The 22,289-nt window shown below is 49.8% G+C and overlaps 1 protein-coding gene across 12 annotated transcripts; it reads right to left on the bottom strand.

Annotated features, from left to right (window-relative positions):
* Window positions 1–1,401: 1,401 nt before the first annotated feature.
* Window positions 1,402–18,590, bottom strand: REEP2 (receptor accessory protein 2). Of its 12 annotated transcripts, XR_010466019.1 has the most exons (11): window positions 17,387–17,540; window positions 17,087–17,159; window positions 13,443–13,519; window positions 12,378–12,446; window positions 12,039–12,159; window positions 11,378–11,491; window positions 10,873–11,020; window positions 10,419–10,576; window positions 9,490–9,677; window positions 9,344–9,399; window positions 8,586–8,659 (listed from the first exon to the last, which is right to left on the bottom strand). XR_010466019.1 is itself a non-coding variant. In XM_065029354.1 (10 exons), the coding sequence occupies exons 1-9, from the start codon at window positions 17,527–17,529 to the stop codon at window positions 9,358–9,360; spliced, it is 945 nt and encodes a 314-aa protein (XP_064885426.1). In that variant the 5' UTR covers window positions 17,530–17,539; the 3' UTR covers window positions 1,402–8,659; window positions 9,344–9,357. The 12 variants fall into 12 exon arrangements, 6 of the variants coding, with proteins under 6 accessions (XP_064885426.1, XP_064885425.1, XP_064885428.1 ...); XM_065029354.1 differs by lacking the exon at window positions 9,490–9,677 and having other exon boundaries at window positions 1,402–8,659; window positions 17,387–17,539; XR_010466020.1 differs by lacking the exon at window positions 12,378–12,446 and having other exon boundaries at window positions 8,579–8,659; window positions 12,039–12,095; window positions 17,387–18,586.
* Window positions 18,591–22,289: the final 3,699 nt, after the last annotated feature.

Raw genomic sequence — 22,289 nt, 5'->3', positions numbered from 1 at the left:
TCCACGTTATTAAATAACGACAGCTCTAGTGAGTCAGCGTCATAAAGGAGGACGAATGCTCCTGACCAGATGATAATCTCTAGGATCCAGAAGCATTATCCCCATCGCTGTGCAGACGAGCGGCACGCCCCCCATCGCCAGCCCAGCACCAGCACCTCAGGAACTCGGCTGTGCTCTCCACGAGGCCCCGCTGGCCACAGGAGCGGAGGCTGAAATTCAGGAGTCGCGGTGCTCTAACAAACAGGCAAACAAAGTCCAAACCCATGCCACTCATTAACTGCTCCTGTAATAATTCTGCAGAAGTCAAGAGCCGTTGTACCATTTCTGAGTGCAAAACAAATACATAAATACGCACCAGTTTTCTGGGAAAAGGAGGATCTGAAATGTCACAGGCATATACATAATAACACACATAATTTTTTTTGTATATGGCCAGAAATACAGATGAGCGCCTTCTATTTACTACATAAACATCCCGGCTCCTGACTGCTGGGGCCAGGAACGTCAGCTCTGAGCTGGCTGGCACGGAGGCAGCGGCAAACCCGCCTCCTTCCCGCGGACACCCACGCAGGTGACGCCTGGCGGGTCTGACGTTCACCGCGCTGGCGGGAAAAACCGACAGCAAGGGGGCAAAGAGAAAACTCCACCTACAGGGGAGCCCCAAAGGAACAGCTGCACTGGGGGGAAAAATAAAGCTATGCTGAATTTCAAAGCAAGCGGAGTTCTTGTCACCCGCCCTTTAAGACTGCAACTTCTTCCTCACCAATCCGATATTTCATGCCCAGGTATAGGAGCTACGTAGCGTTGAGTACACATTCATGTTTCTGCACATGTGCCCAGGAACAGACACTCGCCATTCTCCAGCTTTGCACACGTGAATTCCTCCTCAGGAGTTACGTGCAGCTCGGGCAGCTCTCCCAGCCGACTGCAGTGATCGATCAGTACCCGACTGCAGTGGTCGATCGGTACCCGACTGCAGTGGTCGGTCGGGACCCGACTGCAGTGATCGATCGGTACCCGACTGCAGTGGTCGGTCGGGACCCGACTGCAGTGATCGGTCGGGACCCGACTGCAGTGATCGATCGGTACCCGACTGCAGTGGTCGGTCGGGACCCGACTGCAGTGATCGGTCAGGACCCGACTGCAGTGATCGGTCGGGACCCGACTGCAGTGATCGGTCGGGACCCGACTGCAGTGATCGGTCGGGACCCGACTGCAGTGATCGGTCGGGACCCGCAGGAGCAAATACACTTGTGGTGTGAACCCACATCCCCCGCTAAGAGCCGGGAAGTGCACACACCCAACTGAGAGGCGACATCTCAGTGAGGAAACAAAGCCAGGACAAAACAGTTTCAAAACTTGCCTTGATTCTTCCACGGCAGAAAGAGCAGGACTCTATACTAATGTTCATATCTTTATTCAACAATGGAGAGGGAGAAAGGCAGAAGAATAAGACACATAAGACAGACATGGAGATAAATTTAAATGGTTTAGGAGCACAGTTTGAGAAGATAACAGAACAGCAGCCTTTTAAAGGAAAATATTCACAGGTATCAATAATAATAAACTGGGGCAGGGGGTGGAAAGAAACTATGTGAATTCACTAGCAAAGAACAAAAAGCCATACCTGCAACTCATAAGCCTGTAAACCTATTCTAATGACACACAGATTTCAATTCAAATTATGAGACATTTATCTGTCAAAATAAACTGGAATTAAAAAGTGAATAACTAACTTCCAGAACCTCTCTCTCCCACCCACATCAGTAACTGAGCCTCTATCAAAGCAACTTTTGTTTAGAGGTGCCACCATACACTTGTGTTCAGTTATGCCTGGAGCACCACACAAAGCAGCAGCAATATGTCACATGCAAAGTTTAGTCCTTGGATGATGCTTTTTTGCCAGCTACTACGATCTTCAGCAAGTTGATACAGCTTGAACAGACATAATATAATGTGCTTTTCCAAATACTCTCTAACCACAACAGAAAGGCTGTATTTACAGGTTCAAGAGCCTTGCGCCTCCAAGGGGAACTTTGCCAGGAAAGCCGCTTCCAGCAGCAATGCCAGAACAACCGAGAAATGAGGATTCGCTGCCACCCAGCGGAATGAAAGCACATCTGCATCGGTAAAGCTTTTGTAGGTTACTCTGGGGGAAATGGAAGAAAAACAACGGGCCCTTTGAAATAGAAGAAAATTAATGAAAGCAAAAGAGCAAGATGTGGAAAAGAGAACACATGATTTTCTTTAATAGTGTTCACAAAAGAGTATAAAAAGATACCTAGAAAGAATGTGGGTAGGAAAGCAAGCAAAATGCGAGACTGGAACACCTTGGTGTTTCTACACTCGAGTCACAATACTGCAGCAAGTGACCAAACTTTTAATGATTCTACAAAAAAAACAGTGAAAGAATGCAAACAACTCCCTCTCCCCAGAACAGCCCAGGGATGCAGCCCTGTCCCATCACCGTGCTCCGGAGCACAGCCCAGGGATGCAGCCCTGTCCCATCACCGTATTTCGGAGCACGGCCCAGGGATGCAGCCCTGTCCCATCACCATGCTCCGGAGCACAGCCCAGGGATGCAGCCCTGTCCCATCACCGTGCTCCGGAGCACGGCCCAGGGATGCAGCCCTGTCCCATCACCGTGCTCCGGAGCACGGCCAGCAGGTGACAGCTCAGGAAGAGGCGTTCCCAGCGCGTGTGGATTCCAGACTGGTCACACAGACCGGGATATCGGGGACGGGGAGCTGAGCGCTGGGTATCGCCTCTGATCAGCCGCTGTGTTCCTGTGGCCAGCGCAGAGCGGTCACAGCAGCTGGCGTCCACACACATCCACTTCTAAATGCAGTTTAGATACTAGTTAATTCAAGACACCCATTGCCCCAGATTAGCAAGTGATTGCAGCAATGCTTTAATTTCCATTCAGTAGCTAGATACCTTGGCAGGGCCTACGGAAAAAAGAAAGCTTGGAAAATACTGTGATTTGGCTTTGGCAAACTTATATCCAGCACATTTCCTTATAAAACTGGCATTGAGCATTGCGAAGTAAAGAGCCTTTACATTAGCTCTGTGCTGGCAGAGACAGCCATTCACTCGATAGAAGGCTTAGCCATGAGAGTCCTTTCCACCTCCCTCAATAACAGATTCCATATAAATGTAACTATATCACTCCTGAGTGTTCCCTGTAGCGCAACAGATGCTCTCGGGGTCTCAACTATGTCACGGCAATCCACAACTTGTAGCTCCTGCCTGAAAGCACTATATTGTTTATTTATTTCCGACCACATGATGGGAAAATAGAACAGAAATGTCTTGAGTTTTTTGTACAAAGTCTGACAATAGAGAATCCCCAGCCGTATTCTAAACTTGTTTCTCTTCCCTGCAGTAACCTCCTGGTGCGTCCTGGACTCTTCTTCAGTCTGCACCTCCACCTGCGATGCTGCAGGTACAACACCCTCCCTTTCCAAACCAGAGGGAGCCTCAGGCCGCCTCCACACCTTCTGAGACGCAAGGGCAGATTCTCCATGTACCTCTTGCTGCTTCCGCACAACCTCTGGCACATCGGCCTCTCCTCCTGTTACAGTTGTGTGTTATCAGCAAACTTGCTGAGGGCGCACTCTGCCCCTTGACCGTTAACGAAGACGTTAATGAGAAGCAGACCCAGAGCCGAGCTGCCGGCCCCCAGTTTGGGACCCACTACGGCCCCGGGCCTGCCCGCTCAGCCGGCGTTTTATCCGCCTCACTGCATGCTCCTCCGGCCCGTGCTTCGACAGCTTGGCTATGAAGATCTTGGGTGAGACAATGCCAAAGTCCCTTGTACGCCTATGATCTCGTATGGTTAAGAAAACCCTCGAACCTGTGTGCTCTTCAGAATGCTAACTCTGTTGCCATGGTCACAAATTACCATAGTAACCGTTAGAGACATCTGTATTTTTAGATTAAAATTGCTTCTATTTTCACAGAATATAGATCCAATTGAAAGAAACTGCCCATTCTTATCAGGAGATACAATAAACTTCAGAGTATAAATTAGGGCAACACTACCAAAGTACACAAACACACAGAAACTGGTTAATTGCAGTGGGGGGAATCCATCACAAACACTGCATTTACAAAGCTGGTCCCTGCAGCTGGAAAATGGTTTGAATGGACAACAAGAAGATCTGTGGACAGTTTTGCTCCAACACTGGTGTCTCAGCGAGCCCCCGGGAGCGGCTGGAGCGGAGCGCCCAGCGGCCCGGGCTGAGCGCACAGCCCGCTGCCCCGCCCACGGAACCGCCCGCAGCCGCCGCCCCGAAACCCAGCGGCCACACGCAGCCGCTGGCTCCTGCGCCTCAAGGAGGGTCATTCACTCACCTTTACCCAGAGAGACCTATCTCGGCTTCTCCATTCTCTTACTGGGCTTCCATTCAGCCAACGCCATCTCGTACATAGCTCAGCAAGGTCACATATCAAAGTAAAAAGTTCATTTGTGTGACATTCACATCATGTGAGAAAGCATCTAACAGAGGAGTCAAACGTGAGGAGTCCAGCAATCCAGCGCTTTCCCAAAAAAACAGCAGCACGAGTACAAAAGGTCTGTATTCAATACTAGGTTTGATGATCAGGATAATTTGCATCCTAATTTTATAAAGTTACCAAGAATTTTCAACTTGCTTTCCTTCTGGTAAGTTACTAAGCATAACCTATGATAAAACCTTAGTTCCCCTGTATTTCGTGTGCCTGCCATCCCGCGCGGCGCTCCTCCCCGGCCTGCCGCGGAGCGGGACCGGGCGCCCCATTTCGGTCAGTGGGTACGACAGCCTGTCTGCCGCCGCCACAAATCCTGTACTGGACATTCTCGGACAGGCACGTAGTACACGAGACTCGAACTCCTGCTCCTTCAGGGCTCTCCACAAACGCGCTTCTAACGCGATCTGGCCCAGCGCTCTTGTCGAAAGGGGCCGCGGGGAACTCGCGTCAGTCAGCACCCGCTGCAAGGAACGGGAAACGCGCTCAGACTCCACCTGGGAATCCAGCCTTACGCCTTCTTGTACAAGGCACTGTATGATGCCAGGTCGTAGGATTAAATACTGGAAAAAGGCTAAATTTCATCTCTAAAAACCAGTATTTTTCATGTGTCCACAGTCAGAAAAACAGAAGTAGTACTTTGCTTAATAAGAGAAAACATAAGAAACATAACCGGGTCATGAAAGGATGGAGCTGAGAAACAAAGCAACTCTACCCACAAAGTTCACCCAGTCTAAAATAAATCAGATGCCCAGACTCAGAAACGTAAGCCTGGAGAATCAGAAACTCACTAAAGAAGAGTAAGAAATGAAGGTGTTCAGCTGAAGCGCAGGGTTCAAAACCGGACAGCAGCCTGCTCTGTGTCTTCCTATTTCTTACCCACCGTGCAGGATACTGCCCAGCAAAAAAACGTTGTTCCCTTTTATGCAGCAAATCATCAAGTTTCTCAGAAGGGAAACCACATTTCACTATTTCCTTTTCCAACAGCAGAACACTGGCTCATAATATTATAAAACAGGGAGATACAACATTTCTTCCCAGAAGGCGGTCACGGCTTCACTTTGTATCTCGCAGCACAGCTACTGTAGGATGATTTTTGGGCACACACATGTAGCACCTCCCCGCCCCCCCACTTCAAGTACAATTCTCTCTTACTGCGTTCGTTTCCCTCTGTGCTCTGGGGTATTGGGAAACGGGCACAAATGCTTACTGAACACAGTGAATTCTACCACTAGATGAAGATTTAACCATTTGCTTAATTGCACAATGAAGCCCACAGATGATGCTCAAGAGAAACCACATCCCAGCACTTCCAGCTGACAGCACTGAACAACAGCTGACACGAGCATTTTATCAAACGAGCACGTTCAGCATCCTCGTTAACGAGAGAATTTCTACGCAGACCTTGCCACCCAACGCAGAACTACGCCCAGAGACCCGCCAAGCGCTCGCGCGGGGAGCGGATCTGCGGGGACCTGGGCCCAGCGGCCCGGCGAGCGGGCAGAGCACGGGCTCCGTGCACAGACGCTGCTCTCGCCCCACACAGCAGGTGACGGCCCCTGGCTCCACTCCAGACTCTCTCACAACCCAAAGGCGCTCACCTCCTACGACTGACCCACACTCACCCCCAGCTTAACGGTATCGAGCACCAAAGCCGAGTACAAGACACTTGGCACAGGACTCAGTTCAGGAAGACAAAGGTAAATCCAAATGCCAAAACAGTCTTAGAAATTCCTCCTGAGCATCAAAGCAGCAAGAGCTACTACAAATGAACTGATTCTAGAGAACGTTCTGGAAAGTCACTGTATGAACACTGAGTAAGCCCAGACCAGGACAACGCGTAGGAAGCGCATGGAGTATACGGCATAAGGGGAGACTAACCAACCCTCGGCTTCCACATCAAGTCTCTCACAATGATTTACATAAATAATTTGCTATGGACATTTTGAGTTAAAAAAGAGAAGAAGAAAATGAAATGTGGTCATAGAGATATTTGGTATATAGAGAATAATTGTTCCAATTTTTGCAGTACAGTAAAACTTCAGTCAGCAATTCATCACAGCTGAATTTTCCACATAATCAGTAAAGATTTTTATCCCTCCTATGGAAAGAGGAGTTTCATTTGGAAACAGAAAGAATTCCCGCTTCAGGACATGCTTTTGCGTGTACTAGCGAGACACACGTACAGTGTTTGCTAACAAACTAAAAAGAACAAAATACTTGCGCGGTTTGTTTGTTGTGAAACTCGAAACTCAAAGCCAAACGGAGGGGTTTCTACCGGCCGCTGGATAACGTGAGTATTCCTGACAGGATGCAAGTTTCTGACATGGTCTGTGAAGACTTCCATTTTTAAAAGCCACAAATAAAAGTAAAACCAATTTAATTGGCTTCCTAAAATAACTAGACAATTCGTAACAATTTGCCACCAAGACAAGAGGGAACAAGAAAAAATGCAGTCCTAATCTTCAACTTTATGAACTTCTGAAGCGCTGTTCTTTAGGACAGAAATACTTGTGGAATGTTACTTGCAGAAGTGCTTCTATACATTGTCAACAGCAAAATACTGGGTTCTGTGAGAACCCTCGGTAACTTCGGAACTGTGACAAGAGACACGGGCAAACACAGACGCCTGCGCCTGGAGCCGAGCGGCCGGCGGGGAAGGAGGGGCCCCGTGGCAGACGTCCCCAACAGGAACCCTCCCCATCGCAGCTCCCACCGCCCGCCGGCGCAGGTCCAGGACCTGCCCTCCGCACGTGCAGCAGACCAGACTCCGCCCGGCTGCGTGACACCGCAGCGTCCCTCCCACAATACATGTTCTTCATTCAATACAGTTCTGTTCCAAGTGTCATGTATTTCTCGAGTCTCAGGACACTGACAAACGTGGCACGTGGTCAGACAGAAAATTCATGCAAGGGCTGCAGTGCAATAAAGCAAGAGAACTGATTAATCACAGCACTGTGCCCCACTCCCTGCATTTTACCCCCCACGAACAGCATCCTGGAATTAGCATCAGCTCTTCGTCAGTTCTCACGCCCTGGGGACTGAATCTCCTCAAGCTCAGAGATACAGGCCTCTGAAATTCTCAAGGATGCCCAGAGACCACAGTGAGCCAGACTTCCCCGTCATCTGCCAGAATGAGAGAATTTGTCTGTAGTAACGAGCATCAGGATGGCGTGGAATTCAACCCCTAAATGGCAAAGTAACGGCCTCCCTGCCCGCGTGTCCCGCTGCACAGGACGCGCCGCGCTCCGCCGCGCTCTCAGGAACCAAAGTGAACAACAGAACCTGAAATAAAATTCAAGCAGCTTCAAAAAGAGCCAAAATCTTACAGATGCCCAACTTCCCTTCTCAACAGTTAACTCTTACAGATACCAGCATCTACTCTACCACATGTGCATATAACAGCACATTTTCTTCATTACTCAGTTTTTCAATTATCTCTGTTCACCTTCCAGAAAAAATAAAATTAAAAAAAAATCTCTTCATCTTCTAGTACCAGAAAGAGGAACAGGGCACGCTCGTCCGTGAGCCAGTCCTTCGTGTTCAGAAGCACTCAGCGTACGCCACTTCGGTCACGTTCTCGAAGGGGATGGATGGACAGGTACGGCCCATTCGTAAGGAGGATGGATCAGGGCGGGCACTTCTTAGCAACACAAAGCTGCAGAAGAATACCCAGAGCAAGAGAAGACGTTTTAGGCTGCCACCCACCCCTGTGAAACTTCGGTGTCTACTATTTTTCCAGCTTCTGTGCAATGGATGTCTCTAACCTTGGTCAGCTCTTCTAGCAAAGATCCTCCCCAACTAGGGTTACACGGTGGGAATTCCAAAGCAACAGGCTATGTACAGACATACCGGCATTCCCTTCAGGAGAGAGATGAAAAGGAGAAAATTCCTGAGGATGTGTATCCTCTGCTCCATTTTCTGAATCCCAGCCTCCCTCTTGCCTTGGAATGAGCTCTACAAAGCAGTATCTGTTATGTACATGAATCTCAGCTCACTTCCTTCGGGGAGCTTCCCCTCAAAAGCAACAGGCAGGTCCCGGGGCAGCGATGGGCGCTGGGACGGGGAGGTCTCCTTAGGATGACTCGCCAGAAGCAAGAGAGCCTGCAGCTTTCTTCTTAGGACGGGCTTTCACACTTCTTACTGGAAGCTGAGGAGAAAGACAAAGAGGTGTCTAAGGCTGGTTTGATACCTAAATGTCTAACAGAAAGATACAAGAACGCAGAGTGAAAACAGGAGAAAACTACAACACCACATTGACCCTATTCACGTCATTTGTTGTGTCAAAAAGAAGGCTACCTAACCATTCCATTTGGTTTTGGTTAGTATAACAAATCACTCTGATCCAAGCCATGAAATCGAGTCAACCCATCAAACAGCAACCAGGACAGAAAGACATTCTGAAACAGGACAGGTGTGATAACAAAACTGAAGTCATCTGTCTCCACAAAAGCTTAGACATAGCGATATTTCTAACTGGTAATATTCGTGTAACACTCCACTGCTATAACTCTTCTGCCTCCTGCCATCCGAAACACCGTTCTCCAAAACATGTAGAAACATCTTGAACTAGTCTGCACACTTTACTCCAGTGTCTTTCATTCCACATACTGACACGAGTGCCTTTATGATTTACGATGCATTCATCCCTTCCCGTCAACCTCAGATCTCAAAGACCACCCACAATTCCTACGTCTGAACCAAAGATCCAAACAGACTAAGCATAAAAACCAATATGCCTGCAGAGGGCTTGATCAGAATTTCTGTGTTCACAATAAACAGCATAGAAGAGTCGTTACTGTCTTTTCATGATTTCACTTGAAAAATTCCTCACCAGGAAGCTGGGAATCAAATTTTGTTCCTCTTGTTTCCCCACTTCTGTTTAATATGCTAGAGAAGAAAGCAGAGGGTCAACTCACAAGTAAGCCTTGGGCATTTAACAAAGCCCCGGCCTGATTTTAAATGCATCTGTAGACATACATGTCCATCCTCGGAGAGATTCAAAAGCTATCTGGACACGGTCCTGGAGACTGGCTCTCGATGGCCTGGCTCGAGCAGTGGGGCTGGACCAGGCGACCTGCAGAGCTCCTCTCCCTCCGCAGCTCTCCCGTGACGTTGTTACAAAGCGTACTCACACACAAGGGCGTTCCGCACGCTGTAAAATCAGGCTAACGGTACGACTTACAATGATGCGCTGATCAATTACTTTCCTCCAAATGACTGAATATTTAGTCTGAAAAGCTTGACAGTGTGAGCCAGTCAAATAGCGTTCTTTATCTCAGTTAAAAATACAAAATGAATTTTGGAGTCTGAGTTGAATCAAGCAAACGACAACCCCAACTTCACAATAAGGGAGAAGCATTTTATCACATATAAATCAAAGCACAAGAAACATTTGAGTAAGAGTCAAAACCTGAAAAGCAGTGGGGGGACGGGGAGCTGTGGCGGAGGGGAAATTACGTTGTCCTATATCTAATATGTAGAAGTTCAGGAAGGCCTAAGAGGGAACAGAACCGTCGCATTTTAGATGAGGAGAAAGCGGCTGTCCCAGGGAAAAGTCTCACAATAGTAGCATCTATTCAGACTGTACTGACAGGAGAGAGGATACAGGAACAAAACATGTTAAAAATACCTAACGCCCCACTCTTCAACGCAAAACCTGAATGAAAGCAAAGCTGGGTCCTGGCCTATGACAGGGGCTTACAGGCACGACAGGAATAGCAAAGCTGGAGACCAGTATAGCAAGTAGGCGGCAAGTCCTCTAACGCAGGACTCAACCAGCAAAGACTTAGTCCAACTAACTTTATATAAACAGTTTTTAAATGTACTGAAGCTATGAAGCCACAGAGCCTTCCAACAAAGCTCACAAATCACAGTCTGCGTTTGAAAGAACCTACACATCAGCTCACCTCAGTTTTCATCACCTTCTTAGGAGCTTTGAGACTCTGGGTACGTTTCGGAAGTTTGTCTCCTCCGTCTTCATCCGATGGGTCCGTTCTGGTCTCTGACGGGGCCCCGTTAGACCTCTGCGCCACGCTGCTCTCCTCCCCCGAGGAGTAACAGGAAGCTGAGGAATCAGAGAGGAAGTTTTAGCAAATACTTTGGAAAAAAACACATGAAGTCTAAAACGGCCCATCCCGAAGGACCACAGGAAAGGGAGACGTCAACAGTCCTTAAGAAGGATCACCCAAAAAGTACAGAGACATGTTAGAAGATGGGAAGGGACTCGGGAAGACAATGTAAATCCTCCCAGATGATCTGGCATCTTGTAGCCCTTCTGAGACCCAACGAACGGAAGGTCCCGGGAACCCGTCCCGGCTCACCACGAGGCCCCACACAGGGCCCTGCAGCGCTGTCCTGTACCTGAATCCTCAATGGTTTCAAGGCGACTCCCCGCAGCGGGGTGCAGCTGTGGCTCGCGGCTTCGCAGATGCACGGTATCCTCATCCCGGATCAGAGTGAGATCCTGCATGCTGAAACTCCGCAGCTTCTCAGACAGAACTCCCTGGCCCTAAGAGGACAGAAAAATCAGGGTCAAGGGCACTCCGCCTTCACCAAGATCATTTCACACGGGATCACGCAGAAGAAGAGGAAAGGTGCCCTAATCCCCACCAGGGTAGTCCGGGAAAAACAGAGAAGGGAAAAATAAAAGACCAACATGGAAAAAGTTAAAGCAAAATCCACTCCACTCTCCCTCCACTTTTCATTAGTCAAAGGATGGGGTTAACTGCAAGGCAAACTGGAGGAAAGGAAAAGTAGGGTGGTGCCAACAAGTAGCAGTACCATAACACACCCAAAGCAGCAACTGCTGGTACACGAGACTGAAGTGCTGGGGAATTCCTGAATGTGACAGAAGGTGTTGCATTACCTTTGCAGCCGCAGTAACTGCTGCATTGGCAGCAAGGTTTAACCCTCTCTTGCCAACTCGCATCATGGTTTCATAGCTCTTGTCACGAGCCTGAGTAATGTATTCATCAATTTCCTAGGAAGGCAATGTGGAACACAGCATTTAGCTCCTCATTACAAACGTGACCAAAGCCTCCCCACCATCACCCTTAAGAACTCAAAGCTCATCTGGATGCCTTTTTCCAGGCTACCAGCATCAGCTGTCACAGACCACGTAACTGCAGTTTCCCTGCTACTTGCAGAAAGCTTGCAAATGCAACTTCTACTTAAAATGTGCTACCTCCAAATTGTAACAACTGAAACAAAGCAGTTGCTTAAACCGACAATGTGAAAAAACAGCAAAACCAGCACGGCTACAGAACATGCTGCTCCACCGGGATTCCAGGAGCTTAACTACTGACAGTGACTCTGAGGGCTCGTGACACCGGGTTAGGCAAACTGCTGTCTAAGCATTAGGCGAACTACTGGCTACGTTACAGTCTTCAGCAGCTGCAGCATGACATCGTGTCAGAGACAGAATCAATCTACGTCCACTAATGTCAGCACAAGCATGACTCGCGCACTTCAGCTTTTGTTGTGGCAGCTCCCAGACAGGCCAGTACAATCCAACAACGAGCAAGTACCTTCTCCTTACTGGAGAGCGTTGGGTGCACGAACTTCCTGTAGAGGACACTGGAGCCCTTGGTGTAAGGGGAGAGCAGCCAAATCACAAATGCAATTTTCAGCTCGAAATAAAAGGGAAACCTGAGAGAAAGAGGGAAGAAAAAAAAAAGAGAGAGAGAGAGAGAGAGAGAGAGAAAGATGGAGAACGGGAATCAAGACCAGCACAGAGACAGACGGAGATAACCGGCAGAGAGCAGCACAGGCGGAAAGAGCAAAGGCAAGACAAGGGCTCAGAAACAAAGGAATCGATACATATCAGGTCAGAATAACAGAACCCTCTTTGGAATCCTAGGACATACCTTCTTCGAGTCTCATTTAGTCTTTCATCCATAGCCATGAACACTCCATAAACAGGGCATCTCTCAGCCCTGCAAACACACCAAATTACAATCTGATAGCTACTCTCATCATTCTGAAGTTTGTTCAGAGTATCCACTGGATGTTAATATCACATTAACTTCCCTCTCATTTTCTAAAATTTTCCACCACGTGTCTCGCTAGACCTCCAGTTCCGCGCTGCTGGCGCCTGCAGCGGGGAGGACCGGCCTGAACGAAGAGGCGCAGGCAGCACGTATGTCTTGCATCTCTGCCCCTCACCCAATGACGTCTCTGGAAGCAGAGACTGAATCAAGTGAATGCCAACGTCCTACGCTCTCTATCCGCAGTGAGAGACTTCTGTTTTCAGCGGTCCCTTTTAAGTACAGGAACAAGCCAAAGCTCTTGTCCTTTTTAGATCTTTTTCCGCTTTTCAAAATTAATGCAGGAATAGGCAAAACTGCCGAGCACTTTCGTAAGGCACGTGTAGCTCAGACATTAACACAATGAAGAAACTGAAGATAGCCTGTTCCAGAGGTTCAGCTGAAGAGACGTAATGATGATTTGTCATTTGTGCCATATTGCCACATATTGCCAGGCGTGACGGACAGCACTGAAAGGATTAAGAACTTGCCTCCCCCAGCGCCAGTGGAAGAGAATGTTATCACGGAAAACACCGCCCAGAGCACGGTCATGCACCTGATCTGCTGCTCCACACAACAGGCTCACAGAGCAAAACAGGTCCCTCCCTTCTACCGCCTCTTTTTTGAAGTGTATTTTAGACCACTGTTTCTCAAACTTGATCCTCTTACAGATGCTGTGTATTTATCCAACTGTTTGCAAATGTAGGAGATGAAACAGCTAAGACAGCAGCTACTGCCCACAACGTCTACAAACCTGCCGACTCTCTAAAGGGACTGAAAACTCCCGAGGGAGAGACATTTCATTCTTAGCATGCTAACACTACTCCTCTCTCTTTAAAAACCAAACCAAACCAAACCAAACCAGAAGAAAAAAGGAAAAACCAACCATGCCTCCCAGGAACTCACCAAGAAAGAACAATGTCTGTGAGCGTCTCCGCAGTGGTGAAAAAGGCAAACACGATCCAGTACATCATCCACTTCACCTGCAAGAGAGCGGCCGGTCAGCAGACACCCTTCAGAACCCAGGCACAAGCCAAACGTGCCCTCAGCAGCAGCGGCGCATCATCTGCACACGTGCCCATGAACTCCACAGCCAGAAGGCACAGGCGATCGGCCACGTCCCCGGGGCGCAGCAGCGCGCCCAAGGCGCGCAGGCGGGACCAAGGCGCGCAGGCGGGACCAAGGCGCGCAGGCGGGACCAAGGCGCGCAGGCGCGCCGCGGCCACGTCCCGGGGCGGTCGCCGGGAAGCCCCGGAGGAGCTGTCCGAAGGAGCAAGCAGCTCGCTTTAAGAGGTTACCGTCTTTCATACATCATGATTAGTGTAATATACACACACACACATACACAGAAGTTTAGTTTCAACTGCAGACCTGTATTTTCTTGATTTAAAGTTTCTCCTTGGGAAGACAAAAAGAAAAAACCCAACAAAACCAACAGATACAGTATTTTGCTCTAATACATTAATAAACATTCTTTGCCTAAATCATTGCTCCCAGAAATTACATAAGCGTTTCTCTTTTCTTTTTACATAGCGGCTCAGTGAGACGTAAGAAAGAGAACAAGCTGCATCAGCCTCATCATCTTGTTTAAGCTCTCGAGCACAGTTTGCCAAGTGTCCTTTGTGCTCTCACTGTCTGTCTCTCTGCCCCTCACACCCCGCTCGGGAGCAGCAGGTGCTCCTCCCAAAGAAAACAAAATAACTTCCTCCACACGCACACGCGTTCACACTCCGCTGTTCTAATAACAGGTCTCTCAGCTACAGGCCAATTGTTCCTAAAGAGGAATAAAGAGCACCCTGCGCTCTACAGCCAAAAAGAAATACAGCTCTCAGATAAACTGGAAGGATTCAACTTCTAGCTCTGGAAGTGCAGAAAGTTGAGGGGAAGAATCACTAATTACTTTTTCTTACAATGTTTGTAATCCGCAGACTGCAAACACCTTCGAAACCTGAGGGTCGAAGCAGGCTTCGTTCAGCCCCTTAGAAAGGAGCCCGGTCATTGCTGCTCAAGCTACGACCACCAGCTCCGGCTGGGTGCTCACACGTCGTTTCCCAGCTCGCAGCAAGAACCAAAATAAATTCAGTAAATGCAAAAGCATAACCGGAACGTAGATTTGACCAAAGCTGAAGACGACACGTAACAAGAAATCAGTTACTTTTAAAACAGTCTGTGCTACTCGAAGGAGTTTGCCAGAGCTGCTCAAGGACCATCAAGTTCAGGTCACCAGCAGGAGAGCGAGTCCCCCGCGGCGCGGCGCCCGCCCAGCGCCCGCCCAGCGCCCGCTCCAGCGCCCGCTCCAGCGCCCGCTCCACCAGCGCCCGCTCCGGTGCCCGCTCCGCCAGCGCCCGCTCCAGCACCCGCTCCGCCAGCGCCCGCTCCAGCACCCGCTCCAGCGCCCGCTCCGCCAGCGCCCGCTCCGCCAGCGCCCGCTCCAGCACCCACTCCAGCGCCCGCTCCGCCAGCGCCCGCTCCAGCGCCCGCTCCGCCAGCGCCCGCTCCGCCGGCGCCCGCTCCAGCGCCCACTCCAGCGCCCACTCCAGCGCCCGCTCCGCCAGCGCCCGCTCCGCCAGCGCCCGCTCCAGCGCCCGCTCCGCCAGCGCCCGCTCCAGCACCCACTCCAGCGCCCGCTCCGCCAGCGCCCGCTCCAGCGCCCGCTCCGCCAGCGCCCGCTCCAGCGCCCGCTCCGCCAGCGCCCGCTCCAGCGCCCGCTCCGCCGGCGGGTCTGCAAACTCCGCGCGGCACTCACGAGAACCGCCCGGGCGGCCACCCGCTCGCCCGCTGCGCCGGACACGACCGGTTCTGCCCCAGCCCCTCCTCTCCCACGGAGAGGGACGGAGCCCTCCGAAGCGAGAGAATTTCCTGCTGCAGTGCTTCAGCTGCTGTCGACTTCCAGAAAACTACATCAATGAAGCATTGAACAAAAACCAAACCCACATGCCATACTTTTCCACATCAGCCCTAGCGCGGCTTACAACCAGATCATTAGCTGATATTATTGTTAAAACAACTTTATGATACTCAAGTACTCTATCCTATTTCTTTTTCACCATCACATTGGGGAAGTCTTACTGGAATTTAGGTAACATCCACCAGAAGAAAATGAGACACATACAATATTTACATTCTGCAAGGAAACACAGCACTTATGTACCTCAACAGCCAACTATCCACGGAAAACGAGTGGGCTTTTAATGTAAAAAAATGCCTACAAATTCAAAGGCTCCATACTCGTGAGTCTTTGAGCTCCAGAACAAGGACACTGTAGGCTGCTCTCAAAAATTAGGTTTGGGATTTTTCTCCCCACAAGTTCTCAACAAAACAATTTAAAACTCAAAAATTTGTGTCTGTCTTAAAGTTAACACAACTCTGTAAATGCAACACAGTCGCTCCATGAACCAGAATAAAATTTCGGGTAAAAAAAATGCATTTCATGCAACAAATGAAGGTCCTGGGCAACCGGAAGGTCAGAGGAGAAGAAGGCCAAAGAAGACAGCAGCAGTACTACAGTACCTCGTACACAACTTCAAAGATGACTATGAAGTCAGAGGATGATGTGATTATTCAGATAATTTCTTTCATGCTTTCTTTTCAGTTTCTAATGTTTAAGTAATAAACTTCAAGTTTAGTGAGGTTGCTCGTATTTCTGACTACACCTCCAACACTCAGTTATCAACGTCTGCTGAACACTCACAATTCACCCGAGGCCAGTATTTAAAAAGAAAGCCACAAAACCTCAGCCAGTCGCTGTGCCTTGTAAAGCTGCTCCCGGCGAGCGAGACTCACCTCAGCCCCTCCAAGAAACAGGGGCCTGAGCTTTAAGCCAACACGCAGGAAAGGTCCAGGCGACTCCAGAGGACTGGAACAGCACGAGACAAGCAAGGGCTACATCCCGCAATCTTACTGTTGATGTGTCACCTCGTAAGGAGCACACAGAGCCAGCTGGATGAAGAGTTTCAGACTGCACCACAGAGCAATGTTGACAAGTTGTAACCCATTCATCTGTTACCTCTCTTCTCTATCAGGTTATTCCTCACTCCAGATAAACAGAAACTCATCCCACCCATAAGCCAAATAGCTCATGTCTCCACTGATCAACTTGAACACATCTGCTGTAAGATCGCACGTTACATCACTAAAAAGCATTTGTTGTTTTAAATACAATAACTGTAACAACAGTGTAGACAGAGAAGGGGAAACGATTCCGGAAAGAGGAGGATGAAGTCTCGGCCACCAGAAAACACTGATTGCAAGCAAGGTTGCCAGGAAGACACACAACAAGCACAATTACTCAGCCTTTTGGAAGAAAACAAAAGTAGCACTGACAATGCAGTAAAACGACACGCAGTAAGGATAAAGTTAGAGGGGAGAACTTGTCCTGGGCTTTCAGATGCTTCCAGAACGCAGCGTTTCCCCTGCTTTCCCTTGCCCAGCATATACTGAGAACAAACGGCCACGTTCACGGACCGAAACCTCATTTTAGCGAGCGCCCTCCGGGGAACGTCTCCAGAGGCCCCGGGGCCGCTGCCCGGCCGAGCCCCGCCCGTACTCACATATTCCTTCACGTTTTTCGTCTTCACGGCCTTGTAGGAGGAGTACGCGGGGTACAGGGTGCCGAAGATGAGCCTGCGGGAAGAACAGAGCTCAGCGCCCGCCCGCCGCTGCCGGCAGCCGCCCGGGACCCGCGGCCGCCCCGGCGGGGCTGGGCCGCTCCGCCCGGCACCGCCCTGGGGGCGCCGGGACGCGGCCGCAGCCGCAGCGCCCAGAGCCCGCGGCGGAAGCGCCGGCCCCGCTGCAGCCGCGGCCCCCGAGGCGCCCCCGCCGGGAGAGGCCCCGCGCCCCGCCGCACTCACACCACCAGGCGGGAGATGATCCAGGAGACCATGGCGGCGCGGGCGCGGCGGCAGGCGGCTCTCCCGCGCAGCTCCCTGCGGCAGCGCAGCCCCGCCCGGGCAGCGGGAGGGCGGAGCCGGCGCGGGGCGGGGCCGCAGCGCATCCCGCACCGGGCGGGGCCGAGCGAGGCCGCGGCACCTGCGGGGGGAGGCGGGACAGGCACATGCGCGATTTAAAACCAGACGATGACAGTCGTTTTGAGTGGAAAAGGCCTTTAATATCATCGAGTCCAACCGTCGCCCAGCACTGCCCTGCCCCCTCTAACCCCTGTCCGAGAGCCTCACGTCCGTCTGTCCAGCCCTCCAGGAACGGCGACTCCAGCACTGCCCTGGGCAGCCTGTTCCAATGCCCCACAGCCCTTTGGGGGAGAAATTGCTCCCCAGGTCCCACCTCAACCTCCCCAGTGCTGCTCTTGCCTTGTTACTTGTGGGAAGAGACCGGCAGAAGAGAAAGTGCTGGACGGAGGTCACAGATTCTTTTCAATTAAGAAAGAAAAAGCTAGCAAACAGTTGCGGTTCTCCAGCCAGGCAGACAGACCCTCACGGCACCACGGCAACGTCTCCGTGCTTGCCAAATGGCCTTTACGAAAGAGAGCAAAAACAAAGAGCTGCCCGGAGGAATTTTCTCATGAATGCATGAACTTTAGTATAATGAGCCATGATTAAAACCACAAAACATCAGCAACTTTCCATTACATGTGAGAGCTGAACACGCAAGTGTCTACAGACAGTGACAAAGAACGTTTTGTCATAGTCTGCATTTGGATGTGAATGGCCGCCAAATGATTGCATAAGGGACTGCACAATTTACACCACTGATGGCATAACTGCCCTACAAACGGGACAAGGGCAATCTGCTCTCACACAGCCAAATAACACCAACACACACAACCTTCACCAAAATAACTGTTTCTAACCACATCAGTGTCACCTGGCAACAGGTCTGGTACCTGAACAATGTGTTCGTACTCAGGTGAGCGAGAGATGCAAATAGAAGAGAGAAAATGGAGAGAAGTGGCGAGTGCGATGCACGAGGAGTGCGGCGATGCTAAATAACTGCAGCATGGGTAAGCGGCACCTGAATTAAACGTGCCTTCAACTATTTGATGTGCTGAGAAGTATGAAATTGACTGTGCATCAGAAATAAACGGTGATAAGAACAACAGCATATGTGTGGGTTGTCTGAATTTAGAGTTGATGAGTTAGTTTTCTGTATTTGGAGTTAATAGGCTAGTTTGTTGTGTGAATAAAGTTAAGTGTTGCGGTAGTTGTGAGGCGACTTGGAGGCGGGGAGCTTGTGGTCGGTGGGGGTGCCTGCGCCCTGGAGCCCTGGAGCGGGGGACAGCTTGTGACTACGAGATAACGATCTTGTTACCATGCGAACACTGCCTGACTAAGATTCCCGCCTTAGCTAGCTTAATGTCTGTTAAAGTGATTAGCCAATCAGCCTGAAACATGTGTGCCTTAGACTATATAAATGTATGTTTGCCATACAATAAAGCGGACACCTTGCTTGCATCAAGCTGCGTCCCCGTCTCTCAATCGCGGCAAATTGGTGACCCCGACGTGATCGTCAGCGACGAAACCGCCGAGGATTGAAAAACCGCCTACCTGGTGGCATGTCGCGAGTCCCGCAGAACGTGGAATGAGCTGCTGAAAGGAAGCAGGATAAGCCGGCCGGCCAAACAATCCCTCTGTCTGGAACGAGAGGTGAGCTGCGGGAAACTAGCAAAATGGGGAATCAGGAGTCTTCCCCTGAGAGAGACGTTCATGAGCTTATGAAAGCTCTACTTAAGAAGCATGGGAAAAAGACTCTTTCGGAACAAGATCTTAAGTTAATCCTTAAATGGGTGCAGGTTAAGATCCCCGCGGTGACTGCTTCTTCTATTTTTACGCGTGAACTTTGGGACGATGTGGGGGTAAAGTTATGGGACGCAGCCACCTCAGGAGATGAGGAAGCGCAGTATATGCTCCCCAGTTGGAGAAAAATCTTTGAAACCATAAAGGCACAAGAGCAAAATCAGCGAGGCTCCGAGGAGGGAGCTCAGTCACCTCCCTCCTGCCCTTCTAAAATCGCTGGTGGGGCGGAACCCTCTGCGCCACCGTTAGCTTGTGCTGCTGGATATCCCCCGGAGAATGATCCCTTTGACCTGGGTCCGATTGACCCTGAAAAGGAACCTGATCTTTTTCCCCCTGATCCTCATGAGGTTTGGGGAAAGATTAAGCGCCAAGCGATAAACGAGGGGGAGTTGGAAATAGCCAGAACTATAGTAGCCCCCGTTATATACCAAGGACGGGGGAGGGCTCAAGCTCAGTGGGAAGCTCTTTCTTTTTCGGTAATTAAGGAGTTGCGCCGTACAGTTACCGAGCATGGGTTGTCTTCCCCTTATTTTGCAAGCCTTTTATCTTCTGTATTCGATACATATGTCATGACCCCACATGATTTAAAATCTCTCGCGCGATTGTTATTAACCCCAACACAATATACAATGTGGGAGTCTCAATGGAGAACGGGATTGCAGACAGTTTTGCTGGGTTATGCAGGACATGCTAATGCCGCCTTAGCTGCAGTGACTATAGAGCACCTCACAGGAACAGGGCAGTTTTCGGATCCCGCGGCCCAAGCTAGGGACATTCCTCGGGAGGCTTTGGAAGCAGGCAGAGAAGAAGCGAAAAGGGCCTTGTTGAGAGTTCCTGACTCTGGCAGACCCCAAAAAGCATTCACTAGTATCACTCAGAAACCCCGTGAGCCGTATATGCAGTTTATAGATAGATTAAAACAAGCCTTAGAGCGGCAAGTTGATAACGTACAGGCTCGGGAGATTTTACTCCTTAAACTGGCTGTGGAAAACGCTAACGCCGATTGTAAAAAGCTCTTGAAGTCTCTCCCAAATCAAAACCCTACCTTAATTGAAATGGTGGAAGCCTGTAATAGAATTGGCACTATGGATCATAAATATGAGGCCATGGCTGCTGCTTTTGCGGCCATGCACAGCCCGATGGGCGCCGACCCACAGCGAAACTGCTATGGGTGTGGAAAACCGGGACACCTTAAAAAAGATTGCTTTAGTGCCAATGCTGGGAAACGACCCCAAATACCTGGAGTTTGTCCCAAGTGCCAAAAAGGGCGCCACTATGCTAACCAATGTCGATCTAAATACGACTCTCAAGGGCGCCCCATACAGGGAAACCGATCGCAGAGCGCGGGACCGCGGCGCGCACAGACACAAGTTCCGCGACCGGCGCCCCCACAAACGCCGGGGGGGGAAACAGGAGTGTTTCCAGTCTCCGCCCAGCAACAGCAGGGAGCACCGGCCTGGACCTGGCAACCGCCCACACAGTAACGCTACTTGATTCCTCTGTTCACTTACTGCCTACCAAAATTGCAGGTCCTTTGCCCCCCCGAACGCAAGCTTTATTATTAGGAAGATCGTCCACCACTCTGTCAGGACTTTTTGTATTGCCTGGAGTGATTGATCCTGACAGTAATTCCGAAATCAAAATTATGGCTTGGACCCCATTTCCTCCTTGCACAGTACCAGAGGGAAGTCGTATCGCTCAATTGATACTGATCCCTAAGGAGGACTATGTCTCAATCCCTGACCAAATGCTCCCGCAGAGACAGGGAAGCTTTGGATCTACGGGAGAACCGCTAATTTTATGGGTTCAAGCCATCTCACAAAAACGTCCTATATGTCAATGCACCCTCATTTGCAGAGGTCAGCAAGTCGTGTTGAGTGGAATCATTGATACAGGTGCAGATGTTACCGTTATTTCTCAAGCGAAGTGGCCTTCTAGGTGGCCTTTAGCTGATATCTCTCAGACATTAGCAGGAATTGGGGGGTGTGGAGCTAGCCGCCAAAGCGCAGAAATGATACAAGTTCAAAATTCAGAAGGACAAGTTGCCTCAGTCAAACCGTTTATCTTACCAGTACCTATGGTCTTGTGGGGGCGTGATGTGTTATCCCAGTGGGGGATGTCTATCCAGACACATTTTTAGGTGGGGCCATTGAGGGGCGTGAAACCCTAAAGTTAACTTGGAAAACAGATACTCCTATTTGGATTGATCAATGGTCCCTGTCGCTGGAAAAACTTCACGCCCTCCAAGAAATAGTTAATGAACAACTATCTATGGGACATATTGTACCCTCTACGAGTCCTTGGAACTCGCCTATTTTTGTTATTAAAAAACTGACTGGCAAGTGGCGCTTGCTCCATGACCTCAGAAAAATTAATGATGCTATGGAAGACATGGGGGCGCTGCAACCTGGGCTTCCGTCACCCGCCATGATCCCTAGAGATTGGCATTTAACCATCATAGACCTCAAAGATTGTTTTTTCAACATTCCATTGCATCCAGACGATGCCCCTAAATTTGCCTTTTCTGTACCAAGCGTCAACATGCAAGCTCCTTTGCAAAGATACCAGTGGATTGTGCTACCGCAGGGAATGAAAAATAGCCCTACAATATGCCAATGGTATGTAGCAAAGATACTTAGTCCTGTCAGAACTGTAGTACCTGCTGCATTGTTATATCATTATATGGATGACATTCTAGTGGCAGCACAGCACCATGAAGTCATGGAGGAAGCTGTAGCCCTTGTCGTGGCTGCTGTAAAATCAGCAGACCTCTGTATTGCACCAGAAAAAATTCAAAAAATACCACCTTGGAAATACTTAGGATGGCGTATAAGGGCTCAGACTATTGCTCCGCAACCTTTACAAATACAGGCGAATATAAAGAATTTACATGACGTGCAAAAACTGCTGGGAACAATCAATTGGGTCAGACCATTGTTAGGAATCACTAATGCGGATCTTCGTCCCTTATTCGAAATGCTTAAAGGAAGCTCGGACTTAAACG

This window comes from Columba livia, chromosome 14 (assembly GCF_036013475.1).
Source record: "Columba livia isolate bColLiv1 breed racing homer chromosome 14, bColLiv1.pat.W.v2, whole genome shotgun sequence".
In the NCBI taxonomy this organism is placed as follows: Eukaryota; Metazoa; Chordata; class Aves; order Columbiformes; family Columbidae; genus Columba; species Columba livia.
Note: the sequence above shows the minus strand (reverse complement) of the source record. Positions and strands in the feature narration are given on the sequence as shown.

Excerpts from the sequence above, each read along its gene's own strand:
- REEP2 (XM_065029352.1), bottom strand. The coding sequence starts at position 17,529 with ATGCGCTGCGGCCCCGCCCCGCGCCGGCTCCGCCCTCCCGCTGCCCGG. Across the intron at positions 12,447-13,442 it reads ACAGACATTGTTCTTTCTTG|GGCTGAGAGATGCCCTGTTT; the intron begins GTGAGTTCCTGG and ends GTGTGTTTGCAG. Across the intron at positions 11,492-12,038 it reads CGCTCTCCAGTAAGGAGAAG|GAAATTGATGAATACATTAC; the intron begins GTACTTGCTCGT and ends TTGCCTTCCTAG.